The sequence below is a fragment of the Oryx dammah genome, unplaced genomic scaffold (genome assembly GCF_014754425.2).
Source record: "Oryx dammah isolate SB20612 unplaced genomic scaffold, SCBI_Odam_1.1 HiC_scaffold_18, whole genome shotgun sequence".
In the NCBI taxonomy this organism is placed as follows: Eukaryota; Metazoa; Chordata; class Mammalia; order Artiodactyla; family Bovidae; genus Oryx; species Oryx dammah.
This window is the reverse complement of record NW_024070202.1, coordinates 69,174,258-69,188,071: the sequence shown is the minus strand read 5'-3', so window position 1 is coordinate 69,188,071 and position 13,814 is coordinate 69,174,258. Positions and strand designations below refer to the sequence as shown.

The following is a 13,814-nucleotide window of genomic DNA, read 5'->3' as shown; positions in this document are numbered from 1 at the left end:
CCCCGGAGAAGAAGGTGCAAAGAGCTGACCCGCAAAAATTAGAAAAGAATCAATATATTTTATTGGCAAAAAGTTAAACATCATTTTAACACAACAATTTGGTCAGTAGGCCTTGAGGTAACTATTGCAAAATATACAGTGTGCGCTCAGCCTGATGGAAACCCCAGATTCATCAAGGATACAAATCTACAGTAGCCCAATGGCGGTTTCATAGTGTATAATTTATTATCAATAAAATTAACTCCATTACAATAAGCATTCATTTTTTCCCCAATTAAAATTAAACGTAAACCATAGGTAGTAACCATCTGCACATACGTAGTATAGCTCCAAATTTCCTCACTGTTTGGTGCAAAAACAGTATTCAAGCTTGTTTACTTTTTCTTTAATATGTGGATTATATATATACAATGGACAAGATAGATCTAGAGAGCATGTAGAAACTAAAATGTCCGCATTTCAAAAATGGAAAAAACCATGAATCTATGCATCCTGGAGAACGCTTTCTCTTTTTGTTTTAAAATTTTATGTCACTGGGAAATCCTTACAGCTAGTTTACAATCAAAGGTTAACAGCCTAGTTACACAGAAGACATATTCCACTACAGAGCTATACTCTAGGCAACTGCTTTCTCCCCTCATAAACAACCTGAGTTCAAATCGAATTCTAGCTTTCACAATCACAAACGGGTGCATCACCCATCACAGAAGTTTGAGTCACAAAACATAATTACCACAATAAAACACAGTATTCAAGTATCTGGGCAGATCGCTCTGCCGCACAAAGAGCAAATTAAATTAACTACACACAGTCTAAAAACTATACAGCCCGCCGTCAATAGTTGTGCATTATAAAAAGGTAGTTTTTTTGTTTAAGTCAGGAACAGGTAGATTTTTTTTTTTTAATATATACAAGCTAGCATATAGAACCATCAGCGCTAATGCCCCCGCCTTTTTTTTTTTTTTTTTTTTAATCTTATAGAAAATGGAAAGCTTACAATACCTCCTCCATCAAAGTGGCAAGCCAAGGAACCAGCCTGAACAGGGTTTGCCTAGGACAGGAGGCCTGGAGTTTCCAACCGCCTTGTTGGAGGCCTAGGTGGAGGCTGGGGTTGGGTGGGGTGGGATGGGGGTAGGAGAAGGGGACGGGCAATTCTTTCTCTCTAGCTCACTCTCTCTTTTCTAAACGAACTCGAGTCACATCACTCGTCTTTTGCTCGGTCCTTGTTGATTTTCTTCATTTTCATCCTGCGGTTCTGGAACCAGATCTTGACCTGCCTCTCCGTAAGGTTGAGCAGTCGGGCCACCTCGTACCTGCGGTCCCGGGTGAGGTACATGTTGAACAGAAATTCCTTCTCCAGTTCCAGCGTTTGGTGTTTTGTATAGGGGCAGCGTTTCTTCCGCGTGGAGCGAGCGTGGAGCCAGTTGGCAGCCGGGTTACCTGCGGGTGGGGGACAGAGAACGGGGGATTTAGGAGGTGAATAAGCACACCCACCCCCCTCCGCTGGGGGCTAGGAAAAGTCCTGGGGTCTTCAGCCAAAGTGCAGGACGCTGCTGAACTGGTTAGGGAAGGCAGCCGAGCCTCGGATACAATGGAACCCTGGCAGACAGACGCAGGGACGGTCACTTACAATTGCACGCCGGTAAACCTCGGCTCCCCCACCTCACCCCACCCCACCCCACCCAGACCCTTCTTTCTCCTCTGTCCTCCTTTCCCCTCCTCTGTTTCCTCCCACTCTCCACACGTTGTGTAAGAAGTGAAATTTGCAAACAGATCTCTTTCTTGCCACACAGGAGGAAACCACTCTGCCATGTGTTCCTTAGCAAGCTTAATATTCTATTCTCCCTCTCACTGATTCTCTTTCCTTCCCACCTTTCCATCTACTCTCCCCATTCCTTATTTTGACCTCCCTGGAAGGCTGTGGGAGCTGGCCAGGCCGGTATGGCGCCCCTAGGCACCCCAAGGCCGTAGATCACTTCTCCAGTTTATTTGAATAATCTAGCACGGGGACTCTCGCGTCCCGGTCGCCTGCAGCCGCATCTTAGGCAGGGTTTACGCCGCCACTGGCTGAAGCAAGAAGTGGAGAGAATCGGCCGTCTTCCCCAGAGTCCCGGGTCAGGCTGCCCGGGCTGCAGTTGCTACCGCCGCTCCCGGACAATCTAGCCGCACAAAAGGCTTTCTCTGACGCGTCGCTTTCGAAGAATCTCGCCCAGAGTATCTGTCTTGGTCCCGGGCAAGCCAAAGAGAGGGTCACCAGGTCTCGGGTCGTCCCGCAGCGCCTGCCCCGCCCCCTCTCTAGGCAGCCGCCGCCTCCCCTCCCCCGAAGCCCGGCAGGCCGGCTTGTCACTGCTTTCTGGACTTGGGGGGCCCCATCCGAGGAGGCTTCCCAAACAGCAACTTCTGGCTCCCGGCCTTTGCTCAGGAGGCTCCCAGCGAAGGCGAATTCAGGCTCCGAAGAAAGCTGGAGGGCCGGCAGATCCGGGTGGCCGGCGTGGAGGCGGTGGCCGGCCTGGAAGGAGGAGACACTTACTGGGATCGATGGGGGGCTTGTCTCCGCCGCTCTCATTCTCAGGATTGTTTTCGGAGAAGGCGCCTTCGCTGGGCTGTTTTTCTCTATCAACTGGAGGAGAACCACAAGCATAGTCAGTCAGGGACAAAGTGTGAGTGTCAAGCGTGGGACAGTCACCCCTTCTGGCCGACAGCGGTTCAGGTTTAATGCCATAAGGCCGGCTGGAGGGCAAGCCCGCGAAGGAGAGCGCGCCGGGCGTGGACTCCAGCCAGGAGCGCATGTACCTGCCGTCCGGCGCCGCCGCCGCCACGGGCGCCTGGGGGTGCACGTAGGGATGGTGGTGATGGTGATGATACACGGCCGCGGGCACCGCGTTGGCGCCCGCCGCGTGCACCGGGTTCCACGAGGCGCCAAACACCGCCGCCTTGGACTGGAAGCTGCAAGGGCTGAAGTCGGGGTGCTCGGCCAGCGCCGCGGCCTGCCTGGGGGGCTGGCCCAAGGCTGCCGGCGCGTAGCGGCCCGCTCCCAGCTCATCCGCGGCATCGGCGCCCAGCAGGAATGAGTCCACGTAGTAGTTGCCAAGGGCCCCGGTGGTGGCCATCGCCGTGCCCCGCGCCTGGCCCGCCAGGCCCGACCCGCGGAAATTATGAAACTGCAGATTTCATGTAACAACTTGGTGGCACCAGGGGGGGGGGAGTACAGTCACCTAATAAGTTGCCGGCGCCCGCGCCCCCATTGGCCGCGCGCGTCACGTGCCCGCCCGGCAGAACAATAACGCGTAAATCACTCCGCACGCTATTAATGGCCCGGTGTTTTGCAGTCATAATTTTTATAGCAAAAGCCATATGTTTTTATGCAAAGGGATCGTGGCGCTCCGCGATCGGGTTTGTTTTAATTGTGGCCAACGAAGATTAAAAGATCAAATCTGGCCTTGCCTCTGTACTCCCTCCTCCCCCACCGCCACCACCAGACACACACTTCTTAAGCGGACTATTTTATATCACAATTAATCACGCCATCAGCAAGACGCGGGTCCCGCGCGCGAGTGCGGCCAGCAGAGCCCCTCACATAAAATTAGACAATAATTGAAGCCATAAAAAGGCAGCCAAATCGCATTCTCGCTCTACTGTATTTAAATCTATATTTATGATATTTCATAAGGAGTTATTGTTCAGAAGCCACACAGGCTGGTGGGAAGTTGGGAACGACCAACAGATTCGTTTGGCTCCTCGTGACTCGCAGCTGTAAAAATTTACGAGGACTTGGAAAGGTTAAATTAGACTGTTGTGTTTGGTTGGCGAGCTCCCTGTAAATAATCCTTGCGGTCCCTAGAGATGCGAGTTTACCCGGGGCTGGTCGAGAAAAGTCAAATTCAACGCAGTATCCGTCCCAGACTGAGCCACCACCACCTCTGCCGGAGCGCGCTGGACAGGGACAGGCCACCTAGAAGCCAGCACCAATTGTGAACTCCCCTCGGGCATCTGCCCGACTGGAGCGCAGGGCGCCCGGGCAGCTCCCAAAATCGCTGCTGAGCCTCCAGCGAGGGGCCCCACCGAGGAGCGGCCAGGGAGAGAGTGGCCAGTCTACCGTGGGGCCACGGATTCGAGGACCTGATTGTGCCGCGCGCTCGGCTCCATCCCCGCGTACACGCACGACCAGCGCGCCCCGCTCGCGGTCCGCCGGAATCACTATCCACACCCGGGGCGGACCCAACAGGCGTCCCAGCCGTGTGTTCCGACCTTGGAGGCCCTAATGCTGAGCTCTGCAAGCCTCGTCTCATTCCCTGAACCCGAACTGCGAAAAAACACGAGGCAGGATCAATGAAAGGCGAGTTTGCTGGCGAAAAAGCAGCTCCGCCTAAGAGACCCCTTGGCTCTAGTAACTGGGAAGCCGTCACCGGAGCGGTTAGCCTCTGGGCCCCCGTATGAGTCCTTCTGGGCTCCTTCCTTTCTGACCACTATCCCAGACCCGCCTAGGTTACCCACCCGACCCACGGCTCGGCAGTTACCAGGCCCAAAACTCGGGCTGCAGATCAAGTCCAGGGCTAGAAATTAAAACAGGGAGGGGCACAGGGCATTTATTTTTAATCCTATTTCTTAGCTTGGCCAAATTGAGGAAGGTATTTCTTACTCCTTAGCGTCTTTCAGAGGTAAAAGACCTCGGCCTGTATGTTAATTGGGAAACAAAACAAAACCTACCCCCAATCCGAACAGAAAGAGGCGACTCCTAAAAAGGGGTAATTAAATTCACGTGTGAACATTGTGCCTGCAAGAGTGTGTTTCTCATTAGCCCTCTTCCCTGGCGGGGAGGGCGGGCGGGCGGCATCGGTCGCTTCCATCTTCTGTTTTTCCTTCATCCTCCCCAACAGTTCCAGTAATCCCCCCAAACCCTGATACATCCCTGTTCCAGGCGAAAACCCGCAAATGCCAGGCTCTCCCAGAGAATGAGGCTGCGGAGCCACGCAGAGAGCCACTGGGTGCCCCTTCCTCTGCTCGCGCCGGAAGAGGGAAGTGGCCGACACAATGAACTCCGACGTGGCCGGTCCAGGCCGCCTCAGCCCCCTCCTCCCTAATATTTTCCTTTCCTTGTAAATTCCTCCGCCGTATCCCCACCCCCACCGCAGCCCAGGGTGTCCTAAATATCGACCCCTTAGATTTTCATTAAGAAAAATTAACTCTGGAGGAAACCTTCACTCCTAATTGTAATTGTCTGCAAACAAGCTGGACACGCCTGGTTGCCTTTTCCTTTTTTTTTTTTAGGTAACCAGAGAAGACACCAATTATTGTTAGTAAAATATGTTTAAAATAAAACAGGCTATGTTTCTTTAAATAACCTTAGACTTTCCAAATAGAATGGCTTCTAAATAATTATCTGGCGTTGAGAATTAAACAGTCCTTACTGGTGCCAGGAAAAGGGGGAAATCACAAAACTAAATATTATTCCTATTTAGTCCACAGGTTTGGGGAGAGAATATTCAGGCTTTTGTGTTTGCTTTTATTTTGGAGGTGAAAGAGATTATGTGTGCATAAAGAAACAATAAATGGGTGTAATTACAAACTGCCTTTTCTAGCCTGAGAGTTCCAAAACCTTGGCCTCCAAAACGAATCCACTACTCAAGTCCTGAAAAATGGCAGAGAGGAATTGAGGAGAATATCCTGTGACAGCCTCTCCAATAACAGGAGGGCAGGCTGGGCAGTGAAAATATTTTCTGGGCTGCTGGAGCTGGGAAGGGAAGCGCTGTTCCTTGTGCTTGCGCCTGAAGGCCCCTAGGCGTGTTGGATTCCCAGGGGTGGAAATTGTTTTCAGTTCCTGGTAATGAGAATGGCCCCACTGGCTTCAAACCGTGGACTACAACTTGGAATGCGGACTCAGCGTCTAGAATTTAGGCCTCCTTTCCCCTATTATTTGAAACACACTGGCACTGGAACGGTTCCCTTCTCCAGTACAGTCCCCACAAGGATGTCATATCTAACATCCTCTGACCCTAATAGAAGCTACTGACAAGCAAACAGCCAATCTTTGCCCTACCGGGGCTCCCTTATCGCGATTAACGCCGGAGCCTGGACCAGCAGGCCGGGAATGCAGAGGAAGCTTTGTGGCAGTTCCCTGCGTGTCGTTCCACCGAGCCTGGCTGAGCCCAGGACTCAGCCTCATCTCCCCAGTGAAGTCAGCGAAGGCCTCCTTGCCCTCGGAATGGGCACACAAAAACGACGTGAATTCCCCCCAATCAGATCGCCTAGGCTGCCGTTCAGGACCCGCGGAGTAGGAACGCCAGGCCGCCGCCATCCGGTCGTGATCATAACCGAGGCCTTGCCTGGGCCACAGCACACCACGCCGAGATCCACAGCCCTAGACAGCCGCGCCCCTCCAGCTCTTCCTCAGCAGATCCCCACCTCTGCTTGAACGCGCATGGAAAAATGAGACACCCCCCACCCCGCTCTCCCCAAACAAGCCCTGTATCTCTCCCCCGGGGTTCCTCCCATAGGAATAGTTGGGGAGGAGACAGAAAGAAAACTGGACATAGACTGAAGGCGGAAGAAAAAAGGAAGGAGTAAAGAAAAACAGAGGAAGGAAGGAGGAAAGGAAAGAAGAAGGAAAGAGTCAAGGCAGCTCTTGGGAGTAGACAGAGGTTTACAGAGAGAAGGGTAAGTGACAAGGCCAGTATCCCAGCCCCCGTCTGCGCTGTCCGCTTCCTAGTTTAGGCTGAATCTCCACTGGCAAAGCGATCTTTCCTCATCTGGTACCCCGGATTGGGCTGAAGGTGCCCCGGCCTTGCAAGAGAATGGCAGAGTCCCTGGCCAGGCGCAGGCCGGCAGCTGGAGAGGCCCAGGACAGAGGCGTGCGCCCCTGACCTTGAATGGCCCGGGGCTCAGAATTCCTACCACGCCCCTGGCGTCCGCGAAGGAGCAGGTAACCTGACCGTACCTGCTCCAGGCCAGGTAGGGGGGTGGGGGGGGATGAGGCCGGCAGCCTGGCAGAGCGTTGAGGAGGCAGGGTCCAGGCTCCTATGCGGGATAAGCCGAGGTTGCCACCGCAGGCCTGATACGACCAGGGGTTGGATGCCCCGCCCGGACCGGACCGGCCTCCGCGCGCACAGGTACCTGGAGACGATTTCAACTGAAGTAATGAAGGCAGTGTCGTGCTGTCGAGAGAAAGGTGGATCCCAACAACAGGAAACTACCTAAATCACCGACCAGTTCTGTTGCTGCCCGCTTGGAGCTGCCTCGCCCGCCGCCGCCGCCGCCGTTACTGCCGCCGCCACCACCGCCGCCAAGTGAGAACCCTGCGATCGGGCCTGGCCCCTCGCCAACCTGCGCCCGCCGCTGCCGCTGAGTGCCCCTGGGGCTGCCGTTAAGGCATCGCGGAGGAAGAAGCCACCGACCCCGGTAAGGTAAACCTGGGAGAAGGAAGGTAAAGGAGAGAGGAAAATGGAAAAAGGAGAGAAAGCCAGAAGAGAGGAGGGAACGAGCAGCGTGCGCGCTTGTTTCCCAAATCTTGCAGCGAGGCGAGGCGGCGCGGCGCCGAGCGGCGGCAGTCCAGGGCGATTCGCATGCGCCAGGGACAGCTCGGAGCTCGGCTCCCTGTCTGGCCTCGGCTTCCCGCGCACGCTCCCCGCCACTCGCTCTCCCCCTCTCTCCCTCCCCGCCAGCCGGGGCGCGCGCTCCCGCGCCCCCTCCCCCCTGCTGTCGCGCCCCCCACACCCCCGCCTCCCGCGAGCAGGAAACGCGTGGCCCCGCCGAAGGCGACCAGGTGGGGGAGGCCGTGCTGGGGGCGGGAGGACCCATGCAGCCCCGCCGCGGTCTACCTAACCGCTGCCGCGGACGCTAGTGACCCGCTGTGGGCCCATCCTGCTCCCCGGAATCCGAGGCTGGGGGTCATCGAGGACCAAGAGACCCACGAAATAGCCAGCCTCTGCGAACCTCCCAGGGGGCTCCCGAAACAAATCCTGTTTGGCTTCCTCTGTCTATGCAGCTCCCCTCTCAACTGAAACCACTGGTCCAAGACAGCCACAATCCAGATATACTAGCAAGTCATAAAACTGAACAAAAGCCGACAAACCTTACGGCACCAGGGCTATAGGGCCCAGACAAATTACGACCGTCTAGGTAATATTTAAATAGATGCCTAAAGTAATTGCAGGGGGCGCGGGCTAGTCCTCCTGTTGTAAAAACGGTGGACAGGATAAAGTGGAAGGTGAAGATAAGAAGTCAAAAAAAGAGGTAAAATTAAAAAGCTTCATTCCACAGCTTTTATTCTTCTATAAGAACATAAACATCATCTTTTTTTCCACGCACAGCAGCATTACAATATTAATTTATTCTGATTTAAGATTAGAAGTAAATAGAGCTAGAACTAACATTTATAATAATGATAGAATGCATTTGCATAAAACAAGATTGGCAATTTTTCATAATAATAGACATTTATACAGATTTGTATTTTATAGTTTTTTCTTTTTCTGCACCTACAGGTTTGACCCTTTTATGCATGTAACTTCACAGTATAAAGGAAACCCAGCAATGTCTTCCTTCTCTAGTCTATTCCGCTTGCTCCAGCCCTCCTCGGCTTCTGTGAATTTTGGAAAGAAAAGGGGGGGAACGGGGCCAGGGAAACCTCTGCAGACTAGGGAGAATTGTGGTGTGCTTGTCTTATGTTACCAGTGGTAACAACTATTTAATGACAAAAAATGCACTAAATCTGCATGTATAAACAAAACTACATTCTGTTATTTATCTACAGCCAGAAGGACATGGAAATTCAAAGTAACTGAAATAATTTAGTCCCTCAATGCAAGACCTTACACAAACTGGAAGAGACGTTTCCTTCTCCTGGTCATTTCTTCTTCTTTTAAAGCTGATCTATCTTACAGGGGAAGGAAAAATGAATCTTTCTTACTTTCTCAATTTTACCAATCAGCCAAAGTCAAACCCTTTTGCCAACCTGCATGTACATTTCTGCAAGCCCTTCTCTTTGCCAAGGAAAAAAAGAGAAAAGAAACCCAAGGGCCTGTGCCCCCTGATTAAACACAGCCCTGCACTCCAGGCAGGCAAGCCCGGTGGCGGCTCCTTGCACCATTGACCTCAGGCCAGACACCTCAGCTGCCTACAATGGGACCTCCGCCTTCCGGCTAGGTCGCTGGCCCTGCAGGAAACCAGCTGCACCCGGAGGACAGAGGCCATTTCAAGCAGTGGAACCCCGAAACAGCAAACCATCCCACTCACCACTTGACACTTAAGACAACATCTCTCTATAGAATTTTAGCGCGATATGGCTTTTTCCCCCAGAAAACAACAAATAAACCAGCACCAAGCAAACAGACAAAGAAACAAAAAGAACAAACCAGCCCTGCACAGATGTTACGGCCAGCGAGATGGCGAGTGTGGGAGGGAAGAATGGGGGGCTCCGGCACAGGTGCGAGTTCCTGGGCAGAGCCGAAGACAAGAGGGAGGAGAACGGGTCTCTGGACGCGAAAAGAACCACATTGCCTGGAGCTTCATCAGGAAAAATTAAAGTTGGCTGTGAGCTCCCGGATCCGGTTTTCTCGGTTCATTTTCTTCAGTTTCATCCTGCGGTTCTGAAACCAGATTTTAACTTGTCTGTCCGTGAGGTGGACGCTGCGGCTGATCTCTAGGCGCCGCTCTCGAGTAAGGTACATGTTGAACAGAAACTCCTTCTCCAGCTCCAGCGTCTGGTGCTTGGTGTAGGGGCAGCGCTTCTTCCGGCCGCTCTTTGCAGTGAGCCAGTTGGCTGCGTTTTCGCCTTTGGAATTGCCTGGCATTTGAGAGAATAAAGAGGGGAAGGTTAAATCGAGGCCATGCGGGGTGCACGCAAGGGGGAATTCGGGTCGTCTCTACAGTATGAGGGATGCCCTAAGTCACCCAGAGAGAGTTATCCCTCCCCCCCCTCCGCCCCTTTTAGTTTGCCGAGGGAGAGCAGTTCCTCCAAAAGTCATGTGTAAAATCGAGTGGGCCTCCCATCTACACCTACTCTCTTACATTTTCCTCCACTTTTCCCCCCAAACACCTGTTTTAGCACAAAGCCGCCATGCGCTTGCAGAAGGAACGGACTGGGAGGGCAGGCTGTATATCTTGAACTTAACGCCTTTTTTTTTTTTTGCCTCTCGCCCCAAGGCAGACAAGCATTTCCTGCAACCCCCAGGCCAGGGGGACAGGGGTGCCCACTTGGAAGGGGGGGCGGGCAACGTGGCTGTGTCTCACTCCAGCCCCGTGGTTACCTAAGGCCTGCTGAGGAGAGGGAGAAGGGCATAGCTGGGAGCTAGAGAAGGCACAAAAAACTGATTGGGGTCAAGGGCCCTCCCTCACGTCTCTCCAGGAGCCAGGGACGTGCAGTCTGGGCGGTTTCGAGTTCCAGGGGAAGAGAAATGACCCCTCTCTGACTCTCAGATCAGGGCCCAGGCGTCCGGGACGGATCTGTCTTTTCTTCTCCCCGCAACGAGGATTCCCGCCCCTCAAGCAAGTTTGAAAAAAGCAAGGGGGATCGTAAACTCGAACTTCGCCGGTTAATGGGCTTATTTATTGGTGCTGGCGGCTGCTTATTTTGGATGCCTTACAAACATCCGCGCTATCTGCGGGCGAGCCACTTTCCCTCCCTCCCCCTCCCCCCCGCGTGGGCCGCGCCTTGCAGGCTGGGCCCAGACTCGGCTTTGGGTGCTCCGGGGCACGGAGAAGGGCATGCACAAGAGGGGAGTTGCTCCCCGGTGTCCTCGGCTCCAGTCGGAGTGAGGGGAGGCGAGAGCAAAGAACGTCTGGGTGTGGGGCGCTAAGCCGGGACATGAATTTTTTACTGAGTCCCCACGCCCAAATATTAAAAAAGCAAGTTCACAAGGTCAGCCTGCCTGAAGCTCGGGCCAAGGCCGGCCGGCTGCTGTGCGGACTCCTGGCTCTCTGCTCCTTCCCTTCTCTGGGTCTGCCTGTCTGCCAGCCCGCCTGACTGCGGAGCCCTTCAGCGCGCCCTGCTTACCCAGGGAGTCCTTCTCGGGCGAGGCTTTGCTGCTCTCGGAAGGGGCCGGGGAGAGCTCCTCCGCGGCCGAGGACGACGCGTGCGCCTCCTCGTCGCCCTGCGAGCCCCCGCCGCCGCCGCCACCGCAAGCCAGCGTGGGGGGCGGCGGCGAATCGAGGGCTCGCTCCTTCCGGGCTGCATCCACCGAACTGGAGGCGAGCGCGGGTGGCGGGTCGAAGCCGCGCCCCGGGGGCTGAGCGGGGAACGGGCCGGCGCCGAGCTGCGGCGCGCCGCCGCCGTAGCCCTTGGCGGTGCCATAGGCCTGAGAGAGGCGGAAGTAGCCGGGCACTGGCACCCCGCTAGAGGTACCCAGGGTGCAGCCGTCGGGCGGCGGGCCCCGCGGGAAGGGGGCCAGCTCGGCAGCGGCGGACGAGCCTTTGGGGCATTTGTCAGCCGAGTCGTAGAGGCAGTAGGAGTTCTCCTCTTTGATGTTCTGCGCGAAAGAGCACGAGGTGGCCTGCGGCGGGGGCTGGGGTGGTTGCGGTGGGGGCGGCGGCTGGGGCTGCTGCGGCGGCGGCGGCCCTTCGGGCTGCTCCATACGGCACGACCTGGGCGCTTCCAGCCACAGGTCTATAGGCGCCGGCGCGTAGCCGTGCGCCCCGGGACCCAGGCCCCCGCTGCCACCACCGCCGCCCGGCGACGCCGCCTCATTGCGCTTGCCTCCCAGAGCCGGGAAGATCCCGCAGCTCTGCAGCCCATAGGGCAGGTCGGCGGCGGACGGCAGGTAGACCCCGCCGTGGGCGTAGTAGCCGCCGCCGCCGCCGCCGCCCCCAGCGCCGCTGCCACCACCGCCAGCCTCGCCTCTGCCGGAGCTGATGAGCGAGTCGACCAAAAAAGAGTTCGCGGCGGGGCTCTCCGAGCATGACATTGTTGTGGGATAATTTGGCGAAGGGAGCAGATAGCCCTTTCTGGCTGACATTTCTTGTGCAAAACATGCTGAATACGATTAGCAATCCCCCCGCACCGCGGCGGGCGCCCGCAGCCAATCCTGAGCCAGAGTTTCCGCGCGACCACTCCCAGTTTGGTTTCGTAGGCGCGGGGCCGCTCTCCGAGGGCGCCCTCCGAGCCCGCTATTGATATAAATATGTAATCTGTATTGATGGGCCGCAAGACGCACACCCGATACCTCAACCCAAAGGCCAGAAGCGACGGGGGCTGCCCCAACGTGGCTGGTGGGGGGCTTGGCCCCTGGGCTCGCTCCGCCCATGCCCGGACGCGCGCCCTCCTTTGGGGTCTGTTTGAAGGGCCCCTGGGCCCCATGCAGTTAACAAGTGGGGTGTTTATGGTGCGCACCCAGACCCTCTTTGGGGGCTCCCTGTTTTAATTTTTCGAATCAGCCACCAGACTTGGGTGCACTCTTAAAACACTAAGGGGGGGCCTCAGTGTCCCGAGTTCTTCCCATTCAGCCCCAGACCCGGAGCTCTATCCCAATGTGGGGGACCCAGTCCTAAAATCATCAGGATTTTCAAAGTTTCCGAAATCCAGAGGAGATTGGAAGCTGGCAATAGCCACTTCTTTCTAGCATCGCTCACCGAACTTTCCCCAAAATGCAGTCCCCTGGCCTCTCAGCCCCAAACCCGCTCCACTCCTCCTCCGCCCCTGGGTTGATCCGGTTAGGATCTTTGCCTATGGTGTGCTCACCTGGCTTGCCTTCTCTGCAGCTCCTGTTGGTGAACCTTGGTGGGCTGGCATCAGTGGGGGGGGGGGGTCGAGGCGACTGACAGCTTTGGCTGAAAGACTTCCCCACCCTTACTCCAAGGCCAGAGCCAGGTCCAGGCACCCCACAGCCACATCACCCTTGCAGCCTCCAAGCTCATAAGCCTTTTGTGGGGAAGTGAAAGAAGTGTTGATCTTGAGGGTCTTTGGCTTTCCCAGAGGGGAAGACCCGGCGGGGGAAACTTGGGTGGGGTAGGCCAACCAACACCTCTGCCACCCAATTCTCGAATTCTCCCTTTAGCTTGGCATTCGCACGCGGAGGCTACAAGAACCAGTGTCACCACACTCCTGCCTCTGTCCCCTCCCCTTCTCCCCCCTCCCCTCCAAACCCACGGATGGGGCAGCCCTCACGCCCGTGGTGTGAGCATTTTAACGAGGCCCGCGGTGAGGAAATCCGTTCCCTGTGAGGCCTTGTTGGGCTTGTGGCCCAGTTATAGGCGCGTTCGGAGGCCAGGCCCTTTGCTCAACAGACACCCAGGCCTTCTCCTTCCCTGGTCGTAGGGACCGCGCTCTTGGTGAACTGGAAAGGGCCGGCCCAGGGCGCTACCCCCCAAGTGTGGGCCTCACACATGTCTCAGGAAACGCGACCTTTTCCGGCCGGATCCAGGGAGCCCAGGAGGTCGCTGCCTTGTCCCGGGCCTGCGGGCTAGGGCTAGGGCTAGAGCTCTCCAGGATGCCCCAGGCCTGCCCGCTCCGCCAGCTCCGGCCCCTGCTGCGGGCTTGACGCCGGCATCCCGGGAAGCAGACCGCTCAGGCCTCGGCGGGCAGCGGCGGGGAAAGACCCTTGCATTCCGAGTGGTTTGCCAGGCACTTGGCCTTGTTCTTCCCAGTATGAACCCAGTCGGAGGAGGAAGCCGAGCCTGAGAGGACCCAGAGAGAGCGTACGGGAGAGCAGGGGGCAGAGCCCCGGCGCTGGCTTCTGAGATGTAAGCACGCAGTTGCTGTCTCTGCCGGCAGCGGCTGCTCCGCTCGGCGCGCAGCACCCGGAGGCCGCGCCACTGCTTGCGGTGCGCTCCAGCCACTTCTACCTCTGCGCCCCGCGGAGACCGGCTCCGCGGACTGGGCCTCT

At 56.1% G+C, this 13,814-nt stretch overlaps 2 protein-coding genes across 2 annotated transcripts; both read right to left on the bottom strand.

Moving 5' to 3' along the window:
• Nucleotides 1–38: 38 nt before the first annotated feature.
• On the bottom strand, nucleotides 39–7,069 carry HOXA9 (homeobox A9). Its single transcript, XM_040259733.1, has 2 exons — nucleotides 2,531–7,069; nucleotides 39–1,440 (listed from the first exon to the last, which is right to left on the bottom strand). Exons 1-2 carry the CDS (start codon nucleotides 3,108–3,110, stop codon nucleotides 1,202–1,204), a joined length of 819 nt encoding a protein of 272 aa, XP_040115667.1. The 5' UTR covers nucleotides 3,111–7,069; the 3' UTR covers nucleotides 39–1,201.
• A 1,175-nt stretch (nucleotides 7,070–8,244) lies between these two features.
• Nucleotides 8,245–12,136, bottom strand: HOXA10 (homeobox A10). The gene is made up of 2 exons (XM_040259727.1): nucleotides 10,991–12,136; nucleotides 8,245–9,781 (listed from the first exon to the last, which is right to left on the bottom strand). The coding sequence occupies exons 1-2, from the start codon at nucleotides 11,946–11,948 to the stop codon at nucleotides 9,507–9,509; spliced, it is 1,233 nt and encodes a 410-aa protein (XP_040115661.1). The 5' UTR covers nucleotides 11,949–12,136; the 3' UTR covers nucleotides 8,245–9,506.
• Nucleotides 12,137–13,814: the final 1,678 nt, after the last annotated feature.

Bases quoted from the DNA above. Each gene is read 5' to 3' on its own strand.
- HOXA9 (XM_040259733.1), bottom strand. From the start codon at position 3,110: ATGGCCACCACCGGGGCCCTTGGCAACTACTACGTGGACTCATTCCTG. The intron at 1,441-2,530 runs GTAAGTGTCTCC...CCCCACCCGCAG, and splicing joins CAAGCCCCCCATCGATCCCA to GTAACCCGGCTGCCAACTGG.
- HOXA10 (XM_040259727.1), bottom strand. From the start codon at position 11,948: ATGTCAGCCAGAAAGGGCTATCTGCTCCCTTCGCCAAATTATCCCACA. The intron at 9,782-10,990 runs GTAAGCAGGGCG...CTCAAATGCCAG, and splicing joins GCCCGAGAAGGACTCCCTGG to GCAATTCCAAAGGCGAAAAC.